The following is a 14323-nucleotide window of genomic DNA, read 5'->3' as shown; positions in this document are numbered from 1 at the left end:
ACGACTATTAATCCTGAGCAAAGAAAAAGGTCACTGTTTCGTCAGAAAGGTGGAGCATCAATGGCAATAGCGAAGAGACTACACGAAGTAAGGCTTGTAGTTTTGTTGGTGTCACATGCACTCAGGCAAACAACAGATCTCACTTGATGATCAACGCGAGCGAGCACTTCGCCCCATGTCTAAGAAACTTACGTTTACACGACCGCCAGCACTAGACGTGCGGGAACAACAAAATGCGTGCGAAGGCAACAACTATTTCAGCTCTCTTTTCAGTTGCCACGGAGAGACTAACTCCAAGATGCAGCGGAAGCCTGGCAAATGCATGCACGTGAGGAAGAGATGTGAGAGCTAGGAGGAGAAGGCAGATAGGGGTGCGTTTGCGGTGCATGCCATTGACGAGGCCAACTTCGAAGAGCGCAAATGTAAGCTTGCCAAGGCCACAATAATGACTATGCCCATCTTGAGCCACTTGAGCAGCATTAGCTCAAGGTGCCTCTGTCTCTCGTTGCAACGATTCGATCAACACTTCGCATTATGTAGATGTCAACTATAGTTGAGTCTGCCATACTCTCTAGCGACTCCAAGTTGTACATTTTTCCGGTTAGTAAGTTTCTCCTCGCATTGCCCCCCCCCCCCCCCCCCCCTAGAACGTATCAACGAGATTCAAGTGTACGTGCCAAGGAGTCCAAAAATATGTAAAATTGGTTTGGTAAATTGGTTTGTAAATTGGTAAAATCGAGCTGTGGCAAACTGTTACTGATGATGTTACACACCTCTGACGGCAGGTGGCACAGCACGGCTTGTCGTGAAGGTGTAAGGTTCCGAGTAGGGCCCGTCTCCAGCATCGCTAGAAGCACGAACACGGAACCTATAAGCTTGGTTCTCCTGGAGCCGCAGAGCTTTGTATGAGCGGCTGGGCCCCTGGTATAGCATCGCGAAGCTGCAAAGAGAAGAACAGCATCTGCTCAGCTACAGTTTCATTCTCATTGCTTCCCCAAAAGAGGCAGTACAGTACATTTTAGCATGTCCTCTTCAGGAGCCAATTGATTCTCTGATTAACATTTAGGTTCAACACATTCCTTCCATGTTAAGTGTCATTCAATACAAGCAGCAGCAGAGCATATTTGCAATCCAAAATATTTCAGCAAGTTTTATACCGTGTGTTCCTAGCAAATTTCTCAACTGGGTGGCCGTTTTCCCAAGCGCACAGCATCTGAAGCACTATACTTCATCTCACAAGCTTTTGACGGCATTGTGGAAGGTACGGGCGCAGTGAGTCAATCATGATAGAGCACACTACATAATTGTGTTACTATACGCCTGTCACCCCACCGTGAGTTTGACAGGTGGCTCCATCTGTGTGGAAAAAGTTGTATTATTGTATTTAGGTTTTTATTTTTGTAGCAGGTGGTGCTCTGCGTCTTCTTGATCTTTCTTGTTTGTTTTTGGATGGGCAAACATCCGTTTCAAAGGGACTGGCCTGACTCTTTATCACCATCTGTTCGTATCAGTTCTTTTCACGTCTTTTTACAAGTTATTTTTTCAATGTTTCCACCACCTGTATTGTCATGCTCGACGACACGCCACACATTTGTCCTGAATTTGTCATTTATTTCCGCACGCCAACCATGCACATCACACGACCACACTCCGAGTGTCCCTGTTCCCCCTCCTCTCCCGCACACTCACTCACTCCCGCCACTGTCTTCCTCACACTCACGGCACCTCTTCTCCGCTCATTCAATTACTGTTGATCCCGCGCTTGGCCTCCGAGAATCGTGGCTCCTCATCATGGATTTTGGGCTCGCTTGCCCCAGCCCTTGCACGTCGCAGTATATACAGTCGAACCCGGATATATAGAATTATTGCCTATATCGAACAGTTGAAAAATCCCCTTGGGAATCCCATGCTAAAGTATAGCGCTATTGTTCATGTATATAGAACTCCCGTGCACCGGCATATCGATGTATCGAACTTCGTGCTGTGCTGCGCCCCGGCAAGTGCGCTTCTCCCACCATACATCACCCCTGCAAGTGCGCTTCTCCCATCGCAGCCCACCCCCGCAAGTGCGCTTCTCCTCACGAAACTCTCGCGATCTTCCCGCGATCTCACGCGCGCCGCCCCGCACTCTGAGAAAGGGGCGTGTGGGTAAAAGGCACGTGACGAGGAGCATTTGGAGTGCGATTGGGTGGGAAAAGGATGCGAGAGGGAGAAACCACGCTGACTGCAGGCGCCCATTTCCTGTGTTTTGGTTGGCTGACACCGCTGGCGCAGCGAGACTAACGAGGTCAGTGCAGCTTGGGCTTGTGGTAGTGCGGAGATGCGGAGCGGTGCGTATTTTGATTCACTTTGTTCCTTTCATTCATGAGGCCAACGCGAAGGCTTGAGACTCGTGTGGTACAGTGTGCTTTTCTTTACGCTTTTGCCACGTGTTCAGGAGCCATGGCCGCAAAAAATGCAAGAATTCGGATTTTTCAACAAAGGCGGACATCATTCGACGGGTGGGGGCTGGCGAGAAAAAGTCGTCGGTTGCTGCGGCGTTCGGAATTCCTTGCAACACCCTGAGTACGGTCCTCAAGAACAAAGCCGATGTTAAGCTGAAGGCACTGCAGTCCAGTCGCCCTGGGGCGTGTCGTGTGCGCGTCCCAACCTTTGATAAGGTTGAGAAGGCATTGTACGCCTGGTTTTTGGAGACACGTGCCAAGAATGTACCTGTTGACGGCCCAATGCTCATGGAGAAGGCCAAATGGTTTGCTGTGGCCTTCGGAGAAGAAAGCTTCACTGGTGGCACTGGTTGGCAGCAGCGACTTAAGAGTCGCTACAGAATCGTCGGAAAGACCCTTTCGGGCGAAAGCGAGGCAACTAGCACAAGTCACATAGAGAAGTGGTTGTCCGAAGAGTGGCCAAATATTTCCGACAGCTTTTCGCCATCACAAATATTCAACACAGATGAGACGGCACTGTTTTGGCAAATGCTGCCAAACAAGACTGCATCTGAAGGGCACTGCATGCCATGGTGGAAAGAACAGCAAAGTGTGCCGCATCGATTTTGCTTGCTGTAAATATGGATGGGTCATGCAAACTATGGCTGTTTGTTATCAGAAAGAACAGGTCGCCACGATGCTTCAAGAACACGAAAGGCCTCCCGGTTCAATACGCGTCCAATAAGAAAGCTTGGATGACACGCCATTCTTTCGTTGAGTGGCTACAGGCGTGGGATGCCGAACTGGAGAAGTCTGGCCGCAAAGTTTGTCTGGACAATTGTTCGGCCCATCATGTCATCTGCCCATTAAAGCAGATCACCCTCAAGTTTCCGCCGCCAAACACAACGGCAAAACTTCAGCCTCTCGACCAAGGCATGGTGAAAGCGTTTAAGGTTGGGTACAGACGACGACTGGTGCAAAGGCTCTTAATCAACCTTCGATTAGGAATCGAACTCAAGGTGAATCTCCTCGGAGCCATTCAAATGCTGGCTGGTGCTTGGAACGACGTGAAGCACAATTGTGAACTGCTTCCGCAAAGAAGGCTTGCTTTATGGTAGCTGCAGACGACGGATGCCTTGACAGTGAAGACAATGATGCTGGATGCCTGGACAGGGAATTTCGCGAGCTCTCGGCATTCCCAGGTACCATCCCAGGCGGCGTTACAGCACGCGATTTCGTCAGCGCTGACAACGGGCGTGCAAGCTGTAGCGGATCGCACTGATGCGGAGATTGTGGCTGGCATCATGGGTGACGAGGACGCAGACTCCAGCAGCGGCGAAGGTTCCGACGAAGAGGACCAACCACCATGCACTGCAGCCGAACTTGCATCAGCTTTCAGCGTCATTCGCTGCTGTTGTGGCACAATGGAAGGAGTTCGTCTTTCTCATTTGGACACTGCGAACAAGCTTGACGACAGCTTAATGAACTTGATGGTGCAGAAAAAAAAAAGCAAGCAAAGGTCACAGATTTTTTTTTCTTCCGAAATAAAGTGCTCTGGTCATCGTGCTGAGTTCTTGTTTTTTTACACGCCTTGGAGCACAGATCGGTAAGTTCCCGTTAGTCACGACATCGGGAAACTGCCTTGAGATGTGTGGAGTTGTTCGAGAAGCTTTTGACATGCATATTTTATATTTCGAATTATCGATATATTGAGCTATTTCGTGATCCCCTTCGAGTTCGATATATCCGGGATCGACTATTTACTTCAGTGTGGTTACTGCCCAAGCAAGCTGGATCCAATACAAGCTGGGGAAGCCGTATGTCGATGGAGGCGAATTCAATCAATCAATCAAAAAGTTTGTTTTCCAACCCAATAGTTTGGGTTTTCTCGTTAACACTTTCTCAACTCTCACTGCGACAGCGCTGAATGATCCTGACTTGTATGCACACATGTAATGATCCTGCTAGCCCGTAAGAGGGGTTCACATGTCATCGTCCTCATCACAACTTAAATCAGCACTGCTGATTGTTTCGTCCTCCAGGTTGATTACAACAGATGGACCATGGTCAACAACATCGTTCATGATGTGGTCTTGTTTTCTCATCCCATCTTTCTCTTGAGAACATGCTCCACACAGCTCTTCCACTTCTCAGCAGTCACTTGCATGATTCCTTTCCAAACCAGAGGCGCCATGTCTTGAAGCTTAAATGCCTTGTTTGCACTCGCCACAAAGCCCTTGATGTCGCTCCAAACAAGCTCTATAGCATTCAAATGGTAGGATAGGGTAGTCGGCGCACAACGAGGTGGCCAGCAGCTTCAGCAGTGCAGTCCACATGGTATCGGTCCCCGTCTGTGTTTACGTCGTCGACAAGCTTTATGACTACACATGTGGTCGGCGGTGACCTAAGTTTCCTGGGTGAAAAAAATTGAGCCACCCTGGCATCGCAGCTCCGCTAACTGGCGCAGGTACTAGCGGCAACACAGCACAATGTGCATCGCTTCTATAAGAAGTGCATTCCGAGACCGCATCCTTTGATTGTGCTGTCAACAGCTTGTGAGACTATAGTATAGACTATATTTTGGTACCTGAGGCATATCAAAAAATTAAGGTATGAAGTCCATATTCGCAGTCACAACAAAACTTGCTAGAAATTCAAATCTTTAATCCGTTCTGCAGCTATAAACTATAAATCAAGTTTGAAAATATAAGAAATGCACTGAAAGTCAATTTTCTGCAGACAGAACTAAATGGCGCTTGGAGGGGTACACGTCAAACAAGAACCAGCCTGCCCAGAATGTGCCGCTTGTGCCAATCTAACTTGCCTAGTGCCAATTAAAATGCGACTGGCAGAAAGGACTACTCACATGCCAGGCTTGACTTCCATGTCGAGCGTGTAGTGGAGCACATCCCGTGCCGCCTGGTGGTCGATCCAGCGCAACCGCATGCTGTTGTGCCCAGTTGAGAGGCACTCGAGGGTTGGCGCAGGTGGTGGTAGGGCCTGTGTGCTCGTGCGCAATGCGGGGCTGCTCAGGGGGCCTGCCCCGACTGCGTTCACAGCCTGCACCCGCACCCTGCAACAGTAGCATTTGGTCGAACCTGTTGGCACAGTCTTAAACAAGCACAGACTTTAGACAAAGAAAGAAAGAAAGACACAGTATAGGCACTACTTGCAACCATCCTGTGCCTTCCCAGAGTACCTGCCTGTCTGTCTGTATAGAGTGCAGGCTAGTTTACACCTAAAAACATGAGCCAATTAAAACAGAAAAATACTATTTTAAGCTTCTTGCAGCCATAGAGTAGTGTTGCAAAATTTTATTGCTTTCTTTTGCCAAGTGAAACAAATATAGTAAAAAAATAATAAACCTAAGAACGTTCAGCTTCGTCGACATAAACAAATGACCAATGTCTACTGAACATGGCAACATACCACAATACTTCCAACAAAAGTATGAGTACAAATGTGTCCAGTTTGACATATGAGCTTCTAAGGACAACAAGGTTTACTTAAAATATGGTTTCGTTTCATGACACCAGTAAGCACTGCCATACTATCATTAAAATGCAAGGCAAGATGCAAAGGAGAGAATGCAAAAAGACACTTTCACTACTCTTTTAGCTATGTTAGTAAAAGAAAACAACGTGCAAATAAGTAGTATAATTGGCCTATAAACATCCTTTCTGAATTAAAATTGTTCACTTAGAACTCCTAAGTTCTGCAAGTCTGTAATCTGCCCTATATAAGGCACCACTGCAAGGACACACCCACGTCCCTGACCTGTAGTTAGTTTCCGGCTGCAAATCTGCGAGCAGAATCTGGGTGCCCTCAGTAGTGTGCGTCACAGGCGTCGATGTCATTGGGCTGGGTGCCAGTGCCTGACTGTGCACTGGTAATCCTTCGCAGACTTCGACCAGATAGTGGGTGATGTCAGCACCATGGCATGCAGACGCAGACCAGGACACTTCAAGGCTGGTGGGACCCCTGACACAAGTCAGAGGCCCGACAGGTCCAGGGACACCAGCAGGCGTGCTGCACTCTATCGGGTCAGAGAAGGTGCTCGAACCAGCGCTGCTGCAAGCCTGTGAACAACCACAAGACAACAGAGCTATTGTACGGAGAGACAAGCGAGTGTTTTACTATAAACAGTCTTGATATGATCCCTCTTTCCTGCAGTAGGTAGATTGATTGATTGATTGATTGATTGATTGATTGATTGATTGATTGATTCCCAAAGTAACACCTGGGCTACGAGAGAGGCCGCAATGAAGAACCTCTACCACAGCTGGGCATCAAACCCATAATCAAGCCCCCTTTATATCCTACCTTAAACGTAGTCTACTGCAGAAATGTACAAATCTCCAGCGACTGCAGAGTGTGACCATCCTGCCAGAACTCAAGATGCCCATTTATCAGGTTTAGCTAGGTCCACGGTTATTTATAGACATTTCAGTCTCGGAGCGATCAATGCCTACCTTAATTGACCTACTTTGCCTAGTTGCTTACTTTTAACCTTAATTAACACCAGAGGTTGTGGGCCTGAGTGCCTTAACTCTCTTAATTGTAGCTTAATCAACTTCGCCTAAAGTACCACCAAAGGTCGTAGGTTCAACGCCCACCAATGGTCACAGGTTTGACCATCAATGGTGGCACCATCAATTTTGGTGCCATTGAATTTTTGTCCCACCGAAGGTCGTCCCACCAAAGGTCGTGAGTTTGACTCCCACCAATGGATGTGGGTCGCACCAATGGTCGTGGGTGGCACCATCAATTTTGGTGCCACTGAATTTTGGTGCCACTGAATTTTGGTGCCATAATGGTGGATGGTCAATTTTTCGATGACGCCGGACAATTGATTTTTTTAACCATGGGGCACTTAAGGATTTTGCCTTCACAAGCATAAACTAGGTGCTGTGAACAAGAGAGCTAGGTGCTGTGAACACTCTTGCCTGTATCCTCTTCCACGCTTGGGCAAGTTTTCGTCTTGCTAATGAAAAAATAAAGTCATCTAGCCCTAACACTCCCTGGTTGTAATATCCTACAGAGACCTAGAATAATTTTTTCCAACACTATTTCTTCAACATACGCTGAAACCTCGATGCATGAACATCTCTGCACTATGCGCAGTCTGAATGCATCCATTGCTGCCGAGATTCAAATCCAGCCGAGTTTCAATAGAAATGAAAGTTAGACGAGTTTGCAATGAAGCATTGTTGAACTGTAGCACACACAAAGGCAGAAGGACACAGGCAGTGTTCAGCGCTCGTTAACTCCGACTGTGTCCTTCCATCTTTTGTGTGCACTGCAATTCAACAATGAACCCAAATGAGTCATCACGACACAGGAGTGGGAACAACTTACCATGACGTGAAAGCAGTAAGTGGAGGCTGGCTCAAGGCTGCGTGCTTCGTAGTGGGTGTTGCGGCCGGCATACACTTGCACGTATGCAGCATCCTCTTCTCCGCCAGCACGACGACACTCAAGCTGGTACTCCGAGACCGGAGCTCCGTGGCAGACTGCTTCATCCCATGAGACTGCAGCGCAGGTTGCGCCTTTCACCTGGACAGCCAGGTTGGCTGGTGGGTCCGGGGCACCCGCACCACTCTGTGCCTGCAGCGGCTCCGACCAGGGCCCCGCCTTGGCAAACCAGAAATGGCAAGGGGGTCAGATAATCATGCCACAGTAATACAAAAGAACTGCATTGCATACGTGTTTATTGACAATATTCGATACATCAAATGTCAATATTATTGGCGCAGTTTTACATATAAAAAGAAATGAAGTGCGAGATAGTGAGCTGCTGTGCACATGCATAATGTCAAGAACAATATTTTCTTTTACCTTTAACAACACAAAGTAATATGAGGTTTAGTGCACTTCATATTCCACTAATGACCCTCCTATCTTCATGTGATGCAAGAACAATTGACAACTTTATCCTTCTCCTGCCCTGATGCATCCACTTCCACTACCACTTTTTTCAAATTTGAAAATCTGAAGTGGGGGGGGTTGACTTACAATCGAAACCAAAACATGGCAGCGCCAAAAAAGCGAGACCAATGGGAGCTACAACGTGGTTACAATTTTATGTTTGCTCTATGGCCCTCCCCATAGCTTTTCGCTATCCCACGTGTTTGTTCGCTTTTCGGAAGGGTTTTTCAACATTTTTGAGAGTTTTACAGTGCACACAACACTCATGGGGGGGTGTCGATAGTTGATGGAAGCGCCGCTGTTATATTCGCAGCGGCACCCTCAGAACGGCGGCACTTGTGGGGAGTATCGGTAGTTCGTGGAAGAGCAGATACCGCTCACGGGTTTCTCTTTGCCTGTTGCACCTAACTTTCTCTATAGTTTGACGAAAGGCATTGGTTTGACGCGTTCCACTTGACTGCCGGCTACGTGCTACTTCTATGCTTCCTCAGTCGTCATGAGTGCTCCAGGCCCACTAATCATTCGGCACTCGTTCACAGCGGCGTTCAAGGGGGCTGCCATCCTTTATGCCGAAGAAACAAATCACTGCGCAGCGGGCCGCAAGTTCGATGTTTCTGAACGGGTGGTGCGAGAGTTGCGACTGCAGTGAAGTGAAATTGTCACCTGTGACAGCAAGTGAGGAATTTCCCACATGCCGAAGTCTGGACGCTTTCTGGAGCTGTAGGCTAAGCTTGCGGCGTACGTCGCTGAAATGCGCGATCGGTCCCTGCCAGTGAAGTGCGACATGGTCATGAAACAAGCCCGGATCTTCGCCTTTTAAGGACCTGCTCCGCCGTGAGTTCGAGTGGCTGGCGGCAGAAGACCGCGAAATTAATCCAACCGAACCTGCCAAAAGAGCCTCCCTGACGGCTGCGTGTGGTTGGGTGCATTCGGCGTGGGCTGCTGTTCCACAAGATGTCGTGGTGCGGTCATTTGCCAAATGTAAAATTTCGCAGGACGACGACGCGCTGTGGGACCGTAGCAACGGTGACGACCCTAGCAACGGTGACGATGGCAGCACTAGTGAAGACGAGTAGTCCAGTGACCATGTCAGCTACTAATAAATTTTCGTTATCGAATGCACCCTCGGGTACGCTCTCTTTTTTTCCTGTCACGCGATATGCAGAGGGTTGACTTACATTAGAGTCTACTTACAATTGTGTAAATACGGTATACTTAATTTAAATTTACATTTCAACAACAATGCACAAAAGCTGCACAATGGGGTATGAGGAGTGCTGTAGTATAGGGCTCTGGAGTAATTCTGACCACCTGGGATACTTTAACGTTCACGCAAAGTATGGGACAAGAATGTTCTTGCATTGCGCCCGTGTTGAAAATGCAGCTGCGGTGTCTAGGAAATGACTTTGCGATCTCGTGCTCAAGAGCAGGACATTATAGCCAAATTTTAACAACACTAGCCTTGCCATGCAGTGCCAACGTTAGGCAAAATGTAGCTTTACTCTTGATTCCAATTCCTGGGGAAAAAAAAAACGCCCCCAAAGAATAACATGCAGAAGGAAAAGGCACACAACTGAAGAAATATTTCTTCCAATCTTGAGATCAAACGTGTCCCCACAACATTTCTGTGGCACCTTATACTAACACGCTCTTTTGGCAGCTAAGGACGACATAATCTGCAAGTGGAAGTGTAGGAACACTGATTCACCAAAAGAGTCCTGCAAGAATCTCCAATATTAATTCATGATTGTGAAAGTCGTAGTTACAGTTGAGCGACAAGTATCAATTTTACAAATCTATCTCCACCTCGCAGATCTCCTTCAGTGAAGGATGGTAAGAGTGAGGCAGATTGGTAAGTGTTCACCTTTACATGCAGCGCAAAACTGACAAGGAGGGTGCGGTGACCACAAGAATGTTTTCGCACTCTGCCAGTACATGAACATGCCATGCTGATACCACTCACCCCAACTGAGTTGACTGCCCGCACACGGAACAGATAGGTGCAGCCTGGTAAGAGGCCTGCCACCGTGCAATCCATGTCGGGGCCTCGGTAAGCCACTCGTGACTGGCTGTCATTTTCCTCTGACACCTGGAGCTCGTATGCCATCACAGCGGCACCACCCGTTGACGATGCTGCTCCTGCATTTGTGCACAACCAACCAGACGTTTAATGAGCCTCTCATGCTAGATTTTTTTTTTTTTGCTTTTAATACTAATCAATAGTAACTAAAACAGCATGTCAAGTATGGGACTGTTAGTGCTCTAAAAGATTAAGAGGATTAAAGAAACCTGGGATGCAAGGCTGCAGATTCAATAGTTCCTACATCTGACCCACAGTTCGTGAATACCAAAGTGTTTCTTTGAAGTGAAGGTTAGTTACTGTGATGATGTGGATAATGGTGTGTGGCGGTCGCAAGACCAGCTTAGAATGATGACTGTTTTGTGGCAACAAGAAGAAGAGAATTGGTGATGGTGATTGCGGAGGAAGACCACGTGCCACCAACAACGAAGCAGCGCAGAGCGCGCAGAGCACGAGAGGGAACGGAAGTCTCGAACGGCAGCTCGCAGGACGGCGGTTCAAGGCTTGATGACTGGCGACCGGGTGTCCTGCTACTCTGCGGACCTGGTCGGAGATCCCGCTCATGGCTGAGCTCTCCTGTGCACTAGCGGCCTGCTGTTATAGCGGCCTGGTGCAGTGCTTCCTGCTGGGGACCGGGACGCCTGAGCTACCTGACTGCTGAGCGAGCCCGATGACTGGCGACTGACCGGGTGTCCTGCTACCGTGCGGACCTGGTCAGAGATCCCGCTCGTGGCAGAGCTCTCCTGTGCACTAGCGGCCTGCTGTTATAGCAGCCTGGTGCAGTGCTTCCTGCTGGGGACCGGGACGCCTGAGCTACCTGCCTGCTGAGCGAGCCCGATGACTGGCGACCGGGTGTCCTGCTACCATGCGGACCTGGTCAAGAGATTTCGCTCGTGGCTGAGCTCTCCTGTGCACTAGCGGCCTGCTGTTATAGCAGCCTAGTGCAGTGCTTCCTGCTGGGCATCGGGGCGCCTGAGCTACCTGTCTGCAGACCGAGCTTGACGTTCTAGCAGCCGAGGCGTTAAAGGCCAGGCGTTACAGGCCAGCTACAGCAGTGGCCTGGTGTTTTGCCGGCCTGCTGTTCCCCTGCTGTTCCCCTGACGACGCAGCGACGCACTACACAATGACAACCGTCATGGCCCTCGCAAGCAACACAGCAGCTGTCTTCAAGTGTCAGACGACGCAGCGACGCACTACACAATGACAACCGTCACGGTCACCGCAACGATGACGCACACCAGCGAGTCGTGATGCATGAGTGCTAGGCACATCCTTATGGAGAAGGACAAACGACTTCCGAATTCTAGTTCGCATGTATGTAAATCGTCTGTATCATGTTAGCGTGTCTGTATAATACAAAGTCTGTGTTGCATGTAAAAAGCTCCCGTAAGCCGTGTCGTTATTAAAAGGATCCTGGGAATAACGGAAACAGCAAGTTGTTTCCATCACAGTTACCCAGTAAACAATCAGGGTGAAAGTAGTCCTTGTATGTGAAGAAATTATGTAAAATACCTTTGCTTTTACATCGTAGCGTTAATCAAGTCCCATCTATGTAGCCTTTCAAAGTATATTTTTGTATTTGGTCCCTGCTGCTGCAGTAAAAGTTAGCAAAATTTGCCATATTCAGTCTCTGGCTCTTTTAGAACACAATGTAGTCACTCTTTACTCCTAAAGTATTAACTTGGCCCTAGCAGATGCTGTCAAAATTCATGACATCACGGTGAGCTGGTGCAGGAACTGCATGGAGGTGTCGCAACCCATCTTGTGTTTTCTTCTTTTCTTCCCCCAGCTTATTAACTGTCTTTTCATGGTAAGAGTGGTGTCTTTGGCATTGTGGAAGGCTAATATACTGATATAGAATAAATCATTTTTCTCTCTAGTGTGCCTTTAACATGCACCCATTGCAGAGTGCAAGGGCGTTTCTGCATCTTGCCCCACCACTGAAATGCAGCTCCCATGACTGGAATTTGATCCCGCGACCTTGTCCATAACAGCGCAATGCCAAAGCCATTAAGCAACCACGGCGGGTCGTCTGATAAGCAGAGGCTAGTCTCGCATAAGTATGCCATTATGTAAGTAAAATGCACACTACGCTTACCCCAACGCAGATGCGCTGAAATGGCTTTGGGTTTCCCATGAAGCCGGGGAGGATCGCATATTCCAGGGCAGAGAGCTGCCGTTACGACAGTAGACACCTCCGAAAACTGAAACAAAAAGTAAAAGTTGCTTTTTAGACATGTACGGCCACAAATAAGTACTGTGCACCTACACTTTTAAAACATTGTCGCACTCTGTTGTCCTTACATAACTTCTGCAAGTTACACAACTTATCTCACAACATGTCCCACAACAATAGTCTGGTCATTTTCATTCCAAAAAACAGTGCGGTTTAAACAATCACAGCACCAGATTTCCCAAATGCAGCTTTTAGACAGTGTGAGATGAGACGGAATAATAGAAGGATTTTGCTACTTACTACATCACCACATTGCACAAGTAGCACCACTCCACACGCATGGTGCTCTGAACACAGTACACAGTAAACATCCGATTTTTAGGACTCTCTAGGGACCGCGAAAATGTACGAAAAGTTGGGCAGCCAAAAACATGAATGCATGGCTTTAACTGCCCTCAAGGGCTCAAATCGCCACAGCCACGTGCGAAATGGCTTTAGAGGCCTGCCAGTGCAATTTTTAGGAATCTCGGTGCTTGTACTACGACAGGAGATTACTAGTGTACACGAACATAATTAAGGAACATATTTTATGAACCGCATCAGTGGCCTTTTTGCACTCTTGGCATTCTTTGCCGCAATATATTGCATATGCATGACTGCTATATTGCGGGGAAGCTGATTTTTGAAAACTGGCATTATGTAATGCTTTAGGCATCTCGGTGCTCGAAATGTGATAGGAGATGGCAGGTGCACGTCTGTATAAATAAGCAACACATTTCATGTCCCGTGATGATGGCCCCTTTGCGCTTTTGGTATGCTTGACCGACTAACATTATTGTATTATGGCAAAGTTGACTTTCGATAACTAGCAACGGCAAGGATGGCAATTGCAGAGTCTGTGCCAATGCAGAGTCAGCGCCATTGCTGACAGCAGCAAATCCTTGAATTGAAAAACACGGCACCGAACAGCAGGATCGAAGCTTGATAGCGATTGTCGAAGCAGCTAGGCCTAATGACAACACAAAACAACTATGGTTGCCAGATGATCGGCGTGCGAGAGTGCTGGTCTGAAGCTATGAGATAATCAAAATGGCAGCAGCGGTGGCTTCAATTAATACTGTTTTGGACTTGCGGTCATGGCAAAAAGTCTGAAAAATCAGATGGCAAAGGGTATCAACGTCCAAAATTTCAGATGTCCTTATACAATGGGTCTATGGGGTATGTAACGGAGCCGCGAAGGCATCTGAATTGTAAATGTACGAAAAAATCGGGCGCCCGAAATATCTGTCGTTGACTGTACTTCAAGAATTGCCAGGTATCGTCTAAAGCACAAAAAGAAGCATGTTTTATTTCAAAATTTGCTTTCACCTTTTTCAATTAAGCAACAAAATGGTGCATGCACACTCTGTATTATAAGTTAAAAGCTCCCTGGTTCTTTTAAAGTCTGGACTGGTGTTACAGTATAGTACAGAACAGGCAACACTAGCATATTAAAAAAAATCACTGGCACTTACATCACTGGTACCTCCACAACTGGTGCAGTTCACTCTGAGCCTGTATGACGAGCCAGGTTCCAAGCCAGAACATGTGGCTTCCCTCTCTGAACCAGTATAGACTGCATCAAATCCTGCACAAACAAGAGAGGGTGGGTGAGCCAACAAGAGGCAATTGTGGCTCCAGATGAGAAGAGAAGCTTCTGCTTGCTTATGTGGTTAA

At 47.8% G+C, this 14323-nt stretch overlaps 1 protein-coding gene across 2 annotated transcripts in view; it reads right to left on the bottom strand.

Annotated features, from left to right (window-relative positions):
• The window catches only part of LOC126541984 (fibronectin type-III domain-containing protein 3A-like), a 79225-nt gene that overhangs the window by 14353 nt on the left and 50549 nt on the right, over window positions 1-14323 (bottom strand). For both annotated transcript variants that reach the window (XM_055076873.2, XM_055076874.2), the window contains exons 19-25: window positions 14122-14234; window positions 12530-12635; window positions 10315-10490; window positions 7782-8057; window positions 6201-6502; window positions 5290-5496; window positions 774-940 (exon numbers count right to left, since the gene is read on the bottom strand). In XM_055076873.2, the coding sequence (XP_054932848.1) occupies window positions 774-940; window positions 5290-5496; window positions 6201-6502; window positions 7782-8057; window positions 10315-10490; window positions 12530-12635; window positions 14122-14234 (1347 nt within the window). The remainder of the gene's footprint in view (window positions 1-773; window positions 941-5289; window positions 5497-6200; window positions 6503-7781; window positions 8058-10314; window positions 10491-12529; window positions 12636-14121; window positions 14235-14323) is intronic.

The sequence above is a fragment of the Dermacentor andersoni genome, chromosome 2 (genome assembly GCF_023375885.2).
Source record: "Dermacentor andersoni chromosome 2, qqDerAnde1_hic_scaffold, whole genome shotgun sequence".
Taxonomy (NCBI): Eukaryota; Metazoa; Arthropoda; class Arachnida; order Ixodida; family Ixodidae; genus Dermacentor; species Dermacentor andersoni.
The sequence above is the reverse complement of the archived record's forward strand: the minus strand, read 5'-3'. Positions and strand labels throughout refer to the sequence as shown.